Raw genomic sequence first — 17,760 nt, forward strand, 5'->3', positions numbered from 1 at the left:
TTCACAAATACTTTACTTTGAAAAGGTAAAAAACTTTATTTTGAAAAAGTTATTCTAGGGAACTGGATCATCCTGGGATTAAGGGTGCATGTCCTACCAGGCATAGGGAACTGGGCTTGAGTCAGTAACCAAGGGAAGGAATCAATGGACATCAAGAGGTTACATGGGGACTTCCCTAGTGGTCCAGTGGTTAAGAATTTGCCTTGCAATGCAGGGGACACGGCTTCGATCCCAGGTCTGGGAACTAACATCCCACATTCCACATGCAACAGAGCAATTAAACCTGCCTATGCACCACAACTATAGTGCCCATGTGCCACAACAAAGATTCCACATGCTACAACTATAAGACTGGATGCAGCTAAATAAACATTTTTTTAAAAAATAAAGTAACAGCTATGAAGGTGCAAAATGATTCTTAAAAAATGGGGGTAAAGGATTTCTGTCTTACATTAGTATAAAAATTACTCTATTAATAAGAAAACATAAATATATTATGATATATATTTTAACATACATATAGTATAAAATGTAAAACAATAATTTACAACAGAAAAATTTATGATAGTATAAAGTAATATGCTACTTTATAGAAAATATAAATAATACGTGAACATGTAAAAACCATAAATATCACCAATTACCTAACCCCCTCAAAATGAATCGATGTCAACATTTGGGATACTATCTTCAGATCTTCCTCTATGCATATAAACAAATAAATAAACAAACAGATAACTAGATATATTGAACACCCACCCATGCTTATTTTATAATTCCAATGAAAAGAGAACATGTTATTTTCCAATAGTTCTATTAATAGCAACAGTCCCAGGACGAACTCTCATTGGCCCAGCTTGGATTCCAGGCTCAAGGAACTCTGAATTTAGAACCCACAAAAGTCAATTTAGCCTATAAGATAGCTTAAAATGAACTAAATATTTACTTTCTCGAGTTGTTATACTTAATTAAATAAACGAGACCATGCATATGGAAGATTTCTGCAAATATCAGTGATTACTAAAATCATTAATTACATGTATTATTAATATCATCACCACCCTTGCCACATCATCCTTCTTCCTCCCCTCTTCTTGCTTTATCTAGTTTTCTGCTTTTTCCTCTTCCTACCAAGTCTCCATCATGTCTGGGTTAACCCGGCTGTGGCCGACTGGTAAGGAGACCACGTGCTATTTATAGCAGTGTTTCCTCAGGCAGTGTGGTGTGTGGTGATGTGGGAACACACCATTTAAGGGATACTTCTATCTCTCATTGCGGCCCAAGTGGCTTCTGAGAACTTTGTCTACAGTGAGGAAGAATGTAGAGAACGTACTCCTCTCCTCACAGCAGAGGCAAGCTCTGCCTTTTATACCACCTGGTCAACCATTTAGGCATAGATCTGGTAGAATACAAGTTTGTTATTCAGGCAGTGTCTGAAATGATGCATTCCTGTCAGCAGACCTACAGAAGGACATTTCAGCTGGAGAGAGACTAGAAAAAACTCAGTCAACCCAAGCCTAGAGAGTACATTGGTGTGAGAATCGGCGTTTTAGTTTGGCAAACTGAAGACTGGCAGCAGATCAGGGACTACAAGGACTGAGTGCATAAAGTCCTTTATGGAATCTTGGACATGTTACATAAGTAGTTTGGGAATAATTAAGTTCCTAACTTAAAAAGCAGGTGGTTGACAACACCTGTACACTGGAATTGAATGATTAAGTAAATGAATGGCAGATGGTGAGAGCCAGGTTTCTTATTGTTGGAGTAGGTGTTTACAGACAGACAGGAGAAGGGTAAAATGATCCATGTGGTAATGACTTAAGAGACATAAGTGGGAAATCATGTATAACTTGATATAATACAGATGGTTACATATGGAAATATTTACAGATATATGTACACATATATGGGTTAGTACACACACATCTATTTCCTTGCTGTGTTAGTCTAGAGGATCGAGAAGCAATGACATCCCAGTAGCAACAAGCACACCTACTGCCCAGAACTTGGTTTCTAATACCATTTTTCAATAAACGGACTAGGTCACCTTGAAGAAATGGTTGATCTAGAATTGGGGCAGGAAATATACAGAATGATCCAGGAGCATCTTACAAAGCTCAAAACTCCACAATGATGGGGTTTGGAGTGGCTAGAGAACACAAAGGAATACAGAAGCCAATTGAAACAGCTCCTAAGGGCTAAAGCTGTAACAATTTGAACAAGAAAATAAAGTGTTATTGTATTATAACCCAAAGTATAAAATGAGTATTCATGAGTACACTAATACAAATAAAAAATTGAATAATTAGACAAATGAGGGAGAAAAGGTGAACCTCCATATAGAAGAATTCCAAATAACTTGTGTATTACAGATATTCTGTCTTCAAGGAGATGGAGAAGTCATGTTGATATATGTGTTCTTGATATGATGACAGTGGTCTTCCTCTCCCCAAAATCCACACCCCAGTCAGATCATGAGAAAAACATTAGACAAATCCCAATTGAATGACATTCTATAAAATACCTGACTGTCAATCTGTTAAAGTCATCAAAAACAAGAAAATTCCAAGAAACTGTCACAGTCGAGAGGAGCCTAAGGAGACATGACAACTAGATAACATAGTATCCCGGAAAGGGAAATTGGAGGAAAAACTACAGAAAACTGAATTAAGATTGGACTCTGTCATTCATGGGGTCACAAAGAGTCAGACACAGCTGAGAGACTGAACAACAATAATGGTGTACCAACACTGATTCATTAATCATGACAAATGTGCCATACTGATGTAGGATGTTAATAATAGAGGGAACTGGGTGAGGAGTATATGAGAACTCTGTATCATCATCGTAATTTTTCTGTAAATCTAAAACTATTTTAAAACAAAAAGTTTATTTAAAAAAAAAGGTACCATACACCAAAATGTTAATATTGATTATTTCTGGATGGTAGGATCATACAAGTTTGCTTCAAATTTTCTACCAAGTATGTACTATTTATATAATCTGAAACCATTTTTTAAGGTAGGTATGAACTTCCAGTTAGAGATAACAAACTGATCATGTATCTTTATCTCCTCTTCCTCCACAGACTCCACAAAATTCTTTTTAAAGTAAAGACTCATGAGAATACAGAGGGTGGAAATGAGGACATCGATGGACAAGATTGAGTTCAGTAATTTGGGCTGGAAAGGACTTCCCTGCTGGTCCAATGGCTAGGACTCTGCTCTTCCAATGCAGGGGGGCTCAGGTTTGATCCCTGGTCAGGGAATTAGATCCCATATGCCCTAACTAAAGATCTTGCAGCTGAAATGAAGATAGAATATCTTGTGTGCCACGTGACAGCCAAATAAATAAATATTTTTTAGAAGAAAAAAAGTGGCTGGGAGAATGGTAACAGAGTCGCCAGAATAGAGGAAACTAAGACTTAAAGGACCTGGAGAGGAACTGATGGTGATGAGTGAGCAGACTCTCCCCAGAGAGGTAGGGGTCTTAGAGGCAGCAGGTTCTGCAAGAAGCGAGTTTGAATCATGGGATTAGACTCTAGGGAACTGGCTAGAAGAGATCTATGAAGAAATTACAACTCTAGATACCCTTCCATCACACGGTCAGGAACCATGCCCCTACCAGAGAGTGGAGGTTTCTCCAGAGAAATTGAATCAGAGCATCCCCAAATTCCGGGATTCCAGCAAGAAAAAGGGCAGATGTCTGATTAAGTGTCAGTTCACATGATAATAGTAGGGCCCTCCACCAGACTCCTTCCCCGAAAGGAACTTTCAGGCATATGTCCCCGGGGATAGAAGATTCACCGGAAAAAAATTTATCTGCCCCCGAGAGAAATCCTCAAAGTGTTGGCTTTTCATGGTTCCCCAATGAAATGGCCTGAGGATGAAGCCCACCAGTTAAATCCTTGCCCACACACACAGCTGTCAATCACACTGACGCTCACTGTTACATACGACTGGACAGCCTGAAATCACCAGAAATCTACACAAAGTATCCCACATGAGAGAGACTAAAGCAAACAAACATTAAAATAAAAAAGGAACTCAGAAGAAATAGAGATAATTTAAGAAAATGATTTTTGAATTTTAAAAGTTTATGTAAATGTAAGACCAGAAACTATAAAACTCCTAGAGGAGAACATAGGCAAAACACTCTCCGACATGAATCACAGCAGGATCCTCTATGACTCACCTCCCAGAATATTGGAAATAAAAGCAAAACTAAACAAATGGGACCTAATGAAACTTAAAAGCTTTTGCACTACAAAGGAAACTATAAGTAAGGTGAAAAGACAGCCCTCAGAATGGGAGAAAATAATAGCAAATGAAGAAACAGACAAAGGATTAATCTCAAAAATATACAAGCAACTCCTGCAGCTCAACTCCAGAAAAATAAATGACCCAATCAAAAAATGGGCCAAAGAACTAAACAGACATTTCTCCAAAGAAGACATACAGATGGCTAACAAACACATGAAAAGATGCTCAACATCACTCATTATTAGAGAAATGCAAATCAAAACCACAATGAGGTACCATTACACGCCAGTCAGGATGGCTGCTATCCAAAAGTCTACAAGCAATAAATGCTGGAGAGGGTGTGGAGAAAAGGGAACCCTCTTACACTGTTGGTGGGAATGCAAACTAGTACAGCCGCTATGGAAAACAGTGTGGAGATTTCTTAAAAAACTGGAAATAGAACTGCCATACGACCCAGCAATCCCACTTCTGGGCATACACACTGAGGAAACCAGATCTGAAAGAGACACGTGCACCCCAATGTTCATCGCAGCACTGTTTATAATAGCCAGGACATGGAAGCAACCTAGATGCCCATCAGCAGATGAATGGATAAGGAAGCTGTGGTACATATACACCATGGAATATTACTCAGCCGTTAAAAAGAATTCATTTGAATCAGTCCTAATGAGATGGATGAAACTGGAGCCCCTTATACAGAGTGAAGTAAGCCAGAAAGATAAAGAACATTACAGCATACTAACACATATATATGGAATTTAGAAAGATGGTAACGATAACCCTATATGCAAAACAGAAAAAGAGACACAGAAATACAGAACAGACTTTTGAACTCTGTGGGAGAAGGTGAGGGTGGGATATTTCAAAAGAACAGCATGTATACTATCTATGGTGAAACAGATCACCAGCCCAGGTGGGATGCATGAGACAAGTGCTCGGGCCTGGTGCACTGGAAGACCCAGAGGAATCGGGTGAGAGGGAGGTGGGAGGGGGGATTGGGATGGGGAATATGTGTAAATCTATGGCTGATTCATATCAATGTATGACAAAACCCACTGAAATGTTGTGAAGTAATTAGCCTCCAACTAATAAAAAAAATAAAAAATAAAAGTTTATGTATATATTTAGTCACCTCAGACAGCTAAAAGAAGATACACATCCATGAAAAAGAATTGTTGAGTTGTTCAGTTGTGGCCGACTCTTTTGCGACCCCATGAACTGTAGCCTGCCAGGCTCCTCTGTCCATGGGATTTTCCAGGCAAAAATATTGGAATCAGTTGCCATTTCCTCCTCCAGGGGATCTTCCCCTCCAAGGGATCAAACCCAAGTCTCCAGGTCTCCTGCACTGCAGACAGATCCTTTAACACTGAGCCACTGGTAAAGCCATGGTGTAAAAAAAGGAATAATCAGAGAATGAGCAAGAGCAATTAGGAATTTTAAACAGATAGCTAAAACTAAAAATTAAACAAAAGAGTAGGAAAATAAACTTGAAGATATCTCCTAGAAAGTAGAATAGAAAGACAGATGAAAATGAGGAGAGAAAGAGTATTAGAGGATTATTCAAGTTCTGACATCTGTATGCAGTTTCAGGAAAGAGAAAGCAAAGAATAGTAAGTTATTTTAAAAATAATAACAATGTAAGAAAATTTCCCATTAGTGAAAGAGATAAACATCCAAATTGAAAACACCCACTGAATGTCCAGTAGAATATAGGGAAAATACCAAGGCAATAACTTGAATTTCAGAATGCCCAGATAAAAGAAAGAAATCATAACTTCTAGAGAGAAAAATCACATCGTATGTGAAGGAGTAAAGAGCTGGGGCATCAGATACCTCAACAGTGGTACAAGATACTGGAGGACAGTAGTGTTGGGAACCCAAAGTTCTGAGTGAAAACTATTTTAATCCTAGAATTCTATACTTATCCAAATAAAGGCTATGTGTAAGTGTGGAACAAGGATATTTTCAGATATGTAAGAACTCAAAAATTTTACCTCCCACATACCTTTTCTTAGGAAGATAGTGAAGGGTGTGATTCAGTGAAATGCAAGACTAAGCCAAGAAGGAGGAACAAAGAAATTCCAGAAAACAGAAGAACAATTCAAAGGAGAAGACTGATAAAAGGAAGTCCTAAGATGACACCTGAGCCCCAGGTACAGAGAAAAACCCATTCAAACTGAAGCAGGAAAACAGAGGATTTGAGGGGTGGGGCAGTGGAGAGAAAATAGTGATAGATTATTTGATACATTTATTATTTGAGGGGAAAAACATTGTTAGATATTTAACAGATACATAAAGAACATTTTTTCATACTGTTCATGGGGTTCTCAAGGCAAGAATACTGAAGTGGTTTGCCATTCCCTTCTCCAGTGGACAGTATGAAAAGGCAAAAAGATAGGACACTAAGAGATGAACTCCCCAGGTCGGTAGGTGCCCAATATGCTACTGGAGATCAGTGGAGAAATAACTCCAGAAAGAATGAAGAGATGGAGCCAAAGCAAAAACAACACCCAGTTGTAGATGTCACGGGTAATGGAAGTAAAGTCTGATTCTGTAAAGAGCAATATTACATAGGAACCTGGAATGTTAGGTACATGAATCAAGGCAAATTGGAAGTGGTCAAACAGGAGATGGCAAGAGTGATCATTGACATTTTAGGAATCAGTGAACTAAAATGGACTGGAATGGGCGAATTTAACTCAGATGACCATTATATCTACTACTGTCAGCAAGAATCCCTTAGAAGAAATGGAGTAGCCATCATAGTCAACAAAAGAGTCTGAAATGCAGTACTTGGATGCAATCTCAAAAACGACAGAATGATCTCTGTTCACTTCCAAGGCAAACCATTCAATATCACAGTAAACCAAGTCTATGCCCTGACCAGTAATGCTGAAGGAGCTGAAGTTGAATGGTTCTATGAAGACCTACAAGACCTTCTAGAACTAACACCCAAAAAAGATGTCCTTTTCATTATAGGGGACTGGAATGCAAAAGTAGGAAGTCAAGAAATACCTGGAGTAACGGGCAAACTTGGCCTTGGAGTACAGAATGAAGCAGGGCAAAGGTTAATAGAGTTTTGTCAAGAGAACGCACTGGTCACAGCAAACACCCTCTTCCAACAACACAAAAGAAGACTCTACACTGGGGCATCACCTCAGTACTGAATCAGACTGATTATATTCTTTGCAGCCAAAGATAGAGAAGCCCTATACAGTCAGCAAAAACAAGACTGGGAGCTGACTGTGGCTCAGAACATGAACTCCTTATTGCCAAATTCAGACTTAAATTGAAGAAAGTAGGGAAAACCACTAGACTATTCAGGTATGACCTAAATCAAATCACTTATGATTATACAGTGGAAATGACAAATAGATTCAAGGGATTAGATCTGATAAAGTGCCTGAAGAACTATGGATTGAGGTTCATGACATTGTACAGGAGGCAGGGATCAAGACAATCCCCAAGAAAAAGAAATGCAAAAAGGCAAAATGGTTGTCTGAGGAAACCTTAAAATAGCTGAGATAAGAGGAGAAGCTAAAGGCAAAGGAGGAAAGGAAAGATATACCCATTTGAATGCAGAGTTCCAAAGAACAGCATGGAGATATAAGAAAGCCTTCCTCAGTAATCAATGCAAAGAAATAGAGGAAAACAATAGACTGGGAAAGACTAGAGATCTCTTCAAGAAAATTAGAGATACCAAGGGAACATTTCATGCAAAGATGAGCACAATAAAGGACAGAAATGGTATGGACCTAATAGAAGCAGAAGATATTAAGAAGAGATGGCAAGAATACACAAAAGAACTATACAAAAAAGATCTTCATGACCCAGATAACCATGATGGAGTCATCACTCACCTAGAGCCAGACATCCTGGAATGAGAAGTCAAGTGGGGCTTAGGAAGCATCACTACAAACAAAGCTAGTGGAGGTGAGGGAATTTCAGTTGAGTTATTTCAAATCCTAAAAGATGATGCTGTGAAAGTACTGCACTCAATATACCAGCAAATTTGGAAAACTCAGCAGTGGCCACAGGACTGGAAAAGGTCAGTTTTCATTCCAATCCCAAAGAAAGGCAATGCCAAAGAATGCTCAAACTAGCACACAACTGCATTCATCTCACATGCTAGCAAAATAATGCTCAAAATTCTACAAGCCAGGCTTCAACAGTATGTGAACTGTGAACTTCCAGATGTTCAAGCTAGATTTAGTAAAGGCAGAGGAACCAGAGTACATCATGAGAAACTCTGGGCTGGATGAAGCACAAGCTGGAATCAAGATTGCTGGGAGAAATGTCAATAACCTCAGATATGCAGACGATACCACCCTTATGGCAGAAAGTGAAGAGGAACTAAAAAGCCTCTTGATGAAAGTGAAGGAGGAGAGTGAAAAAGTTGGCTTAAAGCTTAACATTCAGAAAACTAAGATCATGGCATCTGGTCCTATCACTTCATGGGAAATACATGGGGAAACAGTGGAAACAGTCTCAGACTTTATTTTTTGGGGCTCCAAAATCACTGCAGATGGTGATTGCAACCATGAAATTAAAAGACGCTTACTCCTTGGAAGGAAAGTTATGACCAACCTAGACAGCATATTTAAAAGCAGAGACATTACTTTGCCAACAAAGGTCCATCTAGTCAAGGCTATGGTTTTTCCAGTAGTCATGTGTGGATGTGAAAGTTGGATGGTGAAGAAAGCTGAGCGCCAAAGAATTGATGCTTTTGAACTGTGGTGTTGGAGAAGACTCTTGAGAGTCCGTTGGACTGCAGGGAGATCCAACCAGTCCATCCTAAAGGAAATCAGTCCTGAATATTCATTGGAAGTATTGATGCTGAAGCTGAAACTCCAATACTTTGGCCACCTCATGTGAAGAGTTGACTCAATGGAAAAGACCCTAACACTGGGAAGGATTGGGGGCAGGAGGAAAAGGGGACAACAGAGGATAAGACGGCCGGATACCATCACTGACTTGATTGACACGGGTTTGGGTAGACTCCGGGAGCTGGTGGTGGACAGGGAGGCCTGGTGTGCTGCAATTCATGGGGTCGCAAAGAGTCAGACATGACTGAGCGACTGAACTGAACTGAACTGAGGAACCAGAGATCAAATTGCCAACATACGTTGGGTCATCAAAAAAGCAAGAGAGTTCCAGAAAAACATCTACTTCTGCTTAGTGACTATGCCAAATCCTTTGACTGTGGATCACAACAAACTGTGGAAAATTCTTCAAGAGATGGGAATACCAGACCACCTGACCTGCCTCCTGAGAAATCTATATGCAGGTCAGGAAGCAACAGTTAGAACTGAACATGGAACAACGGACTGGTTCCAAATTAGGAAAGGAGTAGGTCAAGGCTGTATATTGTCACCCTGTTTATTCAACTTATATGCAGAGTACATCATGAGAAACGCTGGGCTGGAGGAAGCACAAGCTGGAATCAAGACTGCCAGGAGAAATATCAATAACCTCAGATATGCAGATGACACCACCCTTATGGCAGAAAGGGAAGAGCTAAAGATCTTCTTGATGAAAGTGAAAGAGGAGAGTAAAAAAGTTGGTTTAAAATTCAACATTCAGGAAACTAAGATCATGACATCTGGTCCCATCACTTCACGGCAAATAGGTGGGGAAACCATGGAAACAGTGATAGACTTTATTTTCTTGGGCTCCAAAATCACTGCAGATGGTGACTGCAGCCATGAAATTAAAAGATGCTTGCTCCTTGGAAGGAAAGTTATGACCAACCTAGACAGCATATTAAAAAGCAGAGACAGTACTTTGCCAACAAAGGCCCATCTAGTCAAAGCTATGGTTTTTCCAGTAGTCATGTATGGATGTGAGAGTTAGACTCTAAAAAAGTTGAGCGCCAAAGAATTGATGCTTTTGAACTGTGGTGTTGGAGAAGACTCTTGAGAGTCCCTTGGATAGCAAGGAGATCCAACCAGTCCACCCTAAAGGAAATCAGTCCTGAATATTCACTGGAAGGACTGATGCTGAAGCTGAAACTCCAATACTCTGGCCACCTGATGGGAAGAATTAAGTCATTTGAAAGACCCTGATGCTGGGAAAGATTGAAGGTGGGAGGAGAAGGGGATGACAGAGGATGAGATGGTTGGATGGCCTCACCGACTCAATGGAATGAGTTTGAGCAAGCTCCGGGAGTTGGTGATGGGCAGGGAGGCCTGGCGTGCTGCAGTGTTTGGGGTCACAAAGAGTAGGACATGACTGAGTGACTGAACTGAACTGAAATGAAAGAACATTTTGAACATAAGCAATAGCTATTATAAAGAAACTAAGCAAAATAAAAACTGTGACAAGTGTTAACTGCAAGAAAATCACAAAGTCAGAGGGAATATAATTATATAATACTATTTTTCAGCAGTAAATGATATTTACAAAATCATAAGATAAGCATTTGCAACAGGGATGAAGGAGGCTCTGCTGTGTCCCAGGATGTGGGTCAAGTCCCAGGGTTGTATGGTTGTATGGTTTCACATTTGACTACTAATTTTTAAAATCATGTCTACACTTATATGGGAATATGAGAAAGGGGAAATGTAAGAGAACTAACACCTCAATTATCATGGAGAAAATCAATAGATAGTATCTGTCAAGTCCATGCATACAAGGCAAAGCAAAGTCAAGACCTAACTGATTTAACCAGTAAAGATGTAATTAGCCACCTTGAGACTTAGACAATGTTTTACTCACATAGACAGCAAAGGAAGAAGCCAAAGATGCCAGTTCCCTGTGCTCCTGGTCCCATACACCAAACAGTCAGACAAACTGAAACGAAGAGGGTTAGATGACTGAAACATGAACTGTGGGATGCACATTAACTGTGGGGCCAGTTCTAGACTGTGGCTAAGCAGTTTTACACTCTGTAGCTCTATTCTGAGGTGTGACACTTCAGTGATTTAGAAAACAGAAGTAAGTAAGGACTGTTTTCTAGATCATAACCAGAAACATCAAAGAGATAAAAAGATGGGATAAGAAAGAAGTGGCAAGAGTCCAATAGTAAGAATTCTGGAAGAAAGTGAAAAGAGTGACAAAAAGTAATTTTTTTCAAAGAATATGTGAGAATTTTCCAGAAATGAGATAACATCAAAAAACATTATCAAGAGAATATCAAGAATAAATTTTCAAGTTTTGAAGTCAAGAGACAAAAAGAACTGATTACCTAAAGCCTGGGCATGTGGAGGCAAGAATACTGGAGTGGATAGCCATTCCCTTTTCCAGGGCATCTTCCCAATCCAGGGATCAAACCTGCAGACAGATTCTTTACCATCTGAGCCATGAGGGAAGCCCATTATGAGATGGCCCCTAGTAAATCCTTTCAGTTGGATCAAAAAAGGGAGTATGGACAGCATTCCACAGGAGCAGATTAACTCAAATCATCTGTAACAAAGCCTAGAAAGATAGGCAAGTCTCCAAAAGAATTATGGGTACAATGTTGGACACACAGAGTTGACTGAAATCAAACAGTTCTTTAAAAAAAAAAAAAAAAGGCAAAGTTTTCGAGAAAATTGCATCATCAAAAGAACTACCAACCTGTACAAAAAGAAACTGTGACAGTTTAGGATATAAAATGTCCTTTGAGTCCACACCAGAGAGTTAGTGCTTCCCTAAATTTTGTTAATGAGATTTAAAGAATTGTTAGCACAGAAAAGCTGACTAATACATTATGGAAATGTTCTAACGTAAGCAAAATAAAGAAAATAGTATAATGATGCTCCCGATACCCATTATAGAAGCTTCAATAATCAGCAGCACGTAAGTAATGTTATTTCAGCTCTAGCCCCACTCACTCCTCCGTCTTTGTCTTAGATTATTTTGAAGCAAGTCCAAGATTCCTTATTATTTACACTGTGAATATTTCAGTACACGTCCAGAACAGCTAAAGACTCTCTTTAAAAATAACCAGTGTCGTTATCACACATTTTTTTTTTTTGCCTTGAACCTATTCTTTTTTAAAATGGTGGTTAAAAAAAATACATAACATAAAATTTACTATCTTAGTCATTTTTAAGCATACATTTCAGTAGCGTCAAGTAAATTCACCTTATTATAAACAGATTTCCAGAACTCTTTCATCTCACAAAACTGAAATTCTGTATCCATGATACAACAGCCAATCCCTGGTAACCACCAGTCTACTTACTGTCTCTATGAATTTGACTATTTTGATTACTTCATATAAGTGGAGTCATACAGTATTTGTCCATTTGTGACTGGCTTACTTCACTTAGCTTAATGTCGTCAAGGTTCATCCACGCTGTGGCAGTGCATAGTCCACTCTGTGTATATACCACATTTTGTTTATTCATTCATCCGTCAGTGGGTATTAGGGTTGCTTCCACTTCTTGGCTATTGTTAGCACACTGAAAATGTTTTTATCAAGTTTTTTCAAGTTGTATTTGTTCTATATATCTTTTAAGTCTCTTTTAATTTGTAAGGTTCTTCCTTTTTTATTCTTCATATATACTTACATTATGTATATTAAATATTATATTTATTATATGTTAAATACATTTAAAATTCTATTTCTCTATTATATCTATTGAATTGTATCCTTTTTGTAGAGTTTCTGGATTTTGGTCTGGATTTTGCTGATTGCCTTTTTGTATATTCTTTACATCTTTTTGGTACCCTGTACTTTCTGTCAATCAGTAACAAGATACAGAATTTTTATCTGATTCAGGTTCAGCTTTTGGCCAGAATGCTTAATAGACAGTGTTGTAGACTTTCATCAGGAGGCATGTTATATCTGAATTCCTCTCTCTGTGATTTTATTGGCCATAGGTATACCATGATTGATTCAATGACTCTCTTACTAACAGACGAAACAGAATAGAATTTAAGGTAAAAAAAATCATAAGGATAAAAGTGGGACATTTCATACTGATAAAAGGAACAATTTACCAAGAAGATGTAATAACTGGGAATCTGAATGTTTTCAACAACACAGTCTTGAAATATATGAAGCAAAATCCAAAAGAGTTACAGAGAGAATTTTACAAATCCATAAAGATATTTTCTAGATATGTATCATAAAATATGGTTAGCAATATCTCACCCGGGGTCTCAGAATGCTTTGAAGATGCAGCCATTGCAGACTGACTTCCTACTTCTAGTCTTATCCATCCAATCCATTCTCCACACTGCAGCCAGAGTGATTTCTCCAGAGCACACACTGGACCATGCTTAGAACCCCACAGTGACTCCACAAAGTGCTAAAAGGACTTTGTTGCTCTGGCTCCACATTTGTCCTAGCCACCTTCCTCACCACTCCTGCTTTCCCTGTCTTCCCACCAGTCAGGCTGCACTGGTGTGCAGATCCTCAGAATGAACCACGGTTTCTCCTGCCTTGGGCTTTTGCATATGCTATTTCCTCTACCTGGACACTGCTCATCTATCCTCTTCTCCTCCTCCCCTTTTTCTCCTTCTTCTTCAGGATAACTCCTTCTAATCACTCAGGGCTCAGCTCAGGCAAGACCTTATCCAGTGGTCTTTCCTGGCTCCTCCAGATGGGGTCTTCACTTAGCCACCACTGTTCCCTAACACAGAATGTATCAGCCTGCTGGCCTCAGGCCTTTCCTTTCTCTACTCTAGACTGGAAGTTAATCCTGAAAGGCCAGGATTGTGGAGGTTTTTGGTTACTGTGTTCTCAATCCCTAGCACATGCCTGATATACAGAGAAGCTCAATAACTGTTTATTAAATAAATGAATAGTGTGCAGAGGGAAGGATTATATCACAGGGAAGAACAGAAGTCTTAAGATGGTCAAGAAACAATTCAGAATCAGATGGAGGAAAACTTCATAAAGTCTGGCCTCTTAACCAGAGCTCTGGCCCCAAGGTCTCATGGAACCATAAAGAGCTGCCTAAAACAGAGCTGCCCATGTCTCTCACGTGCGAAAGAAAAAAAAAAGAAACAGATGATCTTTGGGAGTCTTATAAGCAAAGCAGTGCAAATGGGAGCTTCTTGGAGTTCTTCATCTAGGAGAGTCAGTGAGCTGGGTGGTCAAAAGCATGTAGGATGGTGGGAGGTAAGTGTGTTCCTAACACTAGCCCTGCCCTCCAGGGCTTCTTCCCCCCAAAATCCGCACTCAGTATGTGCTCAGGTGACCCTGGAAAGGGGCCTGCCTTCCCCACCCCTCTCCACTATGCCCTACAGGGTGAAAGCGGGTTTTCTGGATCGGAAAACTCCATCCTGGGATGGGGGAGGATACTGGGTGGGGGGGGTGGGGGGGGGCGGGGACAGTGCAGAAGGGCAGGGGGATAACAGATGAGGCTAAATTAATTTTGGAAACCATTAAATCTTTGAAATGAGAGCGTGTTTTCAGCAGGGACAGTGAATCACTGTGATTTGCAGAAACAGGCACAAAGCAATTAGCCATCTGGATGCTGTGGCTTCCAGTCCCCCCAGCGGAAACTTCAAGTGAGCGGAAGGCTGGTCATTACCCAGTCCAGACCCAGCTCTCCAGTCCCCACAGATAAGTCTGTGCCTCGAGCCAGCTCAGAGCCCAGAGGCCTAGGACAAAGGGCAACTTGGCAAGAGTCACAGAAAAAATGGGCAGGAAATGCAACACCAGCCACAGGGAGCCAGCACTACTTCCTTCTTCCTGTGAGCTCCCCTCAAAATCCATTCTGATGGAGTAAATTAGTTCATCCACTCAACATGCATTTGTTAGTCACCTACTATCTCCCAGGCTTTGTGCTAGCACATAGATTACATCACGACACACACATGAGGCGTTCCATGGGTGGCACAATTTCAAGGGGATCCATAGTAGTCCATGTGAACAATACTCCCGGAAGTTATAAAGCAGAGGAGCCTTGCTGGGAGAGATTATCACCTTTTTTAATTAAACAAAACAAAAAACCACCCATTATAAAGAAACTGTTATCTTTTTTAGTCAATGAGGAAATAAAAGCTGAAAGAGAAGGCATAAACTTGCTCAAGGTAAGTTGTACGATTAAGAATGGAACTCAGAATCCCGTGCCCTTTCCTAGATGAGCCTTATTTGCCAATTGTTACTCTATCTCGCTCACCAAGTTGTGAGAACCAAATACTACACAAGGATGTGAATGGATTTATAGAGTGCCATACACAGTGGAGCTATTTTTATAAGGCAGTTACCCTTCCACCTCCGATGCCCTGCCATCCTCAGGCACTGTTCCTCCATTCATTCCTAAAAACTGCCAGGGAACACTGGACAAACCGTTCCAGGAAAAGGGTCAGCAAGCTTCTCCAGAAGGAAGGAGCATATACAACTGACCAGAAAGAGGGCTTCCACTCAAGGAAGTCTTACTGGTCTGAACTGTGCTGTGATTCGCAACCAGCAATGGTTCTGGCCTGCACCATGTGTGGCAAAAAGGCTAAATGGAGCAAGATCCTGCCATAGGAGCCAGCTTCCAGCAAAGGGAGAGAAGCCAGGAAGGGAGACACCACCTAGACCGACCAGAAGTGCACAGGTCCTCTCGCCTGTCTGTGGAGGTGGGACCGATGACCAGCCACTTCCTGCTCCATGTGTGGGTAAAGAGTTGCCTCTCTAGTGCCTCAGCTAAGTGCTGCTTCACCCAGCTCAGGACTCTGCTGAGGCTTAGGAGGCCCCAGATCTGGAAAGTCAGAGGGTTTTCATTTGCTGTCTGCATCTGCAGTCTCCCCAGCTGCTACTAGGAGTACCAGCTCTCTGACCAGGGAAAAGCTGAGGGGCATGCAGAGAACCCAGACCTGGAGAGGATTACCTGGATGAGAAGCCCAGCTCTGCCTCTCCCTGGCCAGGACTCGGGTGAGGCTACCGACGTCTCCCCTCGCTTTCTTCATGTTTAAAATGGAGTTAATGCTTCTGGCCTCACCAGGATGGTGGTAAGGGCCGAATGAGATCACAGGTGCCCTTGGGGAACAGGCAGGTAATGGGACTAGTGAAGAGAGTTTCTGCAATCAAGTTTCCTGATTTACCATGGCTGCCACGCAGAAGGCAGGCTCAGGGTTGCCAGATCTTTCTATTTGTCAAGAAAAATCAGAAGTCTGGATTTTTCACATGAACTTGTTCAACTGTCAACAGCTGGTGAGGGCAGAACAGAACATACCTGCTGGTGATCAATGCATGAACTCAGGTGATGTCCACTTGCCTGCTGGCCTCTGGGCTCACTCTGTATTAGTTTCCTTCCTCCTCTCCCTGCTCTGCTTCTGGTTGGCTCTCTAAGGCACCGCCCTCCCCAGGGTTACTGTTACCACACTGTAAACTGAGCTGAGGTTGGCTCAGCCCTGGCTGTGGCCTGAACCCAAGGCCCTGTAGCTGAGCGAGGACCTGTGTTCTCAACAGAAGCAGGCCCAGTCCCAGACAGCCACCTGGAAGGCCCACCAAGCTTCTTCCCCAGGAGGGTGAGGTCAGGATGAGGAACACGGATCTTCAGCCACAAAATGAAGGAATGAAGGAACAAACAAGCCACTACTGCCTGAGGCAGAACTTTTCTGGGCAGCAGAGGGGCAGGATCAAAGACTCTGCTCCCCTCAGTCCTGTTGATGGAGCTCCTAGAAGGCCTTTTGCAAAGGTGGGCAGGGCCTTGCGCTGGGAGTCCTTGAAGAACACACAGGCTCAGGGCCAAGCGAAGCCAGCCGCCTTCCATCCTCCCATATCCACTTCCAGCCTCTGATTAGAATCAGGCTGCAGCCTCCTCCCCCAAAGCCTTCCAGAGAACCGGGCTGGGACCGCCGGAAGCTGGAGTGCAGGGCGCGGGGGAGGGAGGGGTGAAGGGGTGGGCTCTTGCATCAAAGTCCTTCCCAGAAAGGGGCAGCTCCTTCCTAGCACTGGGCCTGCTGGTCTCCCCCCTCCTGCCCTTTCCCGGACATCCCGACGTCTCTCTCTGCTGCCTTTCCCAGGCGGGGCCGGGCTGGTCGAGGCCTCGGGAACCCTCAGTGAAGCCACAACGGGAAGCACTTGGCCTCGAGACACACCCTCGCGTTCTCTCTTGGCTGTTCCTGGGAAAGGGTGACGGAGAAGCCCCCACAGAGCCTCTGCCGTTCTCGGGGCACTTCCCAGTAAATCCGCCAAGTGGGGAATCTAGCAGCCCAGGTTCCTCCTCCAGCTTCCCCTGAGCCCCTTTCCGGAGGTTGTGCTCGGCCCGGGCTCCTCCCCTCTGCAGCTGCGGGACCTGACCTCAGCGCCCACCAAACGGACCACGCAAGCTCAGCCAGCCAGACATCAGATAAACCTGAACTGAGGGGCATTTCACAAAGCCACTATAGGGTAAACAAGGGCTGAGAAACTATTCCAAACTGGAAGAGAATATGACAACTAAATGCAATGCGTGCAAGGTACTTAACCTCTCTGAACTCTGATTTCTCATACAGACAATGGATCCTTGTGAGGATTAAATGAATTTACAGTCCATGTAACATGCTTAGAGGAATGTCTGACAGAGTAAACACTAAGTATTTATTATTATTTTTCACCTATCATCACGTCAACCCTCTCTTTTAGCAA

At 41.8% G+C, this 17,760-nt stretch overlaps 1 protein-coding gene across 1 annotated transcript in view; it reads left to right on the plus strand.

Moving 5' to 3' along the window:
* The window catches only part of RBKS (ribokinase), a 128,346-nt gene extending 125,050 nt beyond the window's left edge, over positions 1-3,296 (plus strand). The window contains exon 8 of the mRNA XM_043469054.1: positions 3,089-3,296. Coding sequence (XP_043324989.1) covers positions 3,089-3,109 — 21 coding nt within the window. The 3' untranslated portion in view covers positions 3,110-3,296. The remainder of the gene's footprint in view (positions 1-3,088) is intronic.
* The last annotated feature ends 14,464 nt before the right edge of the window (positions 3,297-17,760 follow it).

The sequence above is a fragment of the Cervus canadensis genome, chromosome 5 (genome assembly GCF_019320065.1).
Source record: "Cervus canadensis isolate Bull #8, Minnesota chromosome 5, ASM1932006v1, whole genome shotgun sequence".
In the NCBI taxonomy this organism is placed as follows: Eukaryota; Metazoa; Chordata; class Mammalia; order Artiodactyla; family Cervidae; genus Cervus; species Cervus canadensis.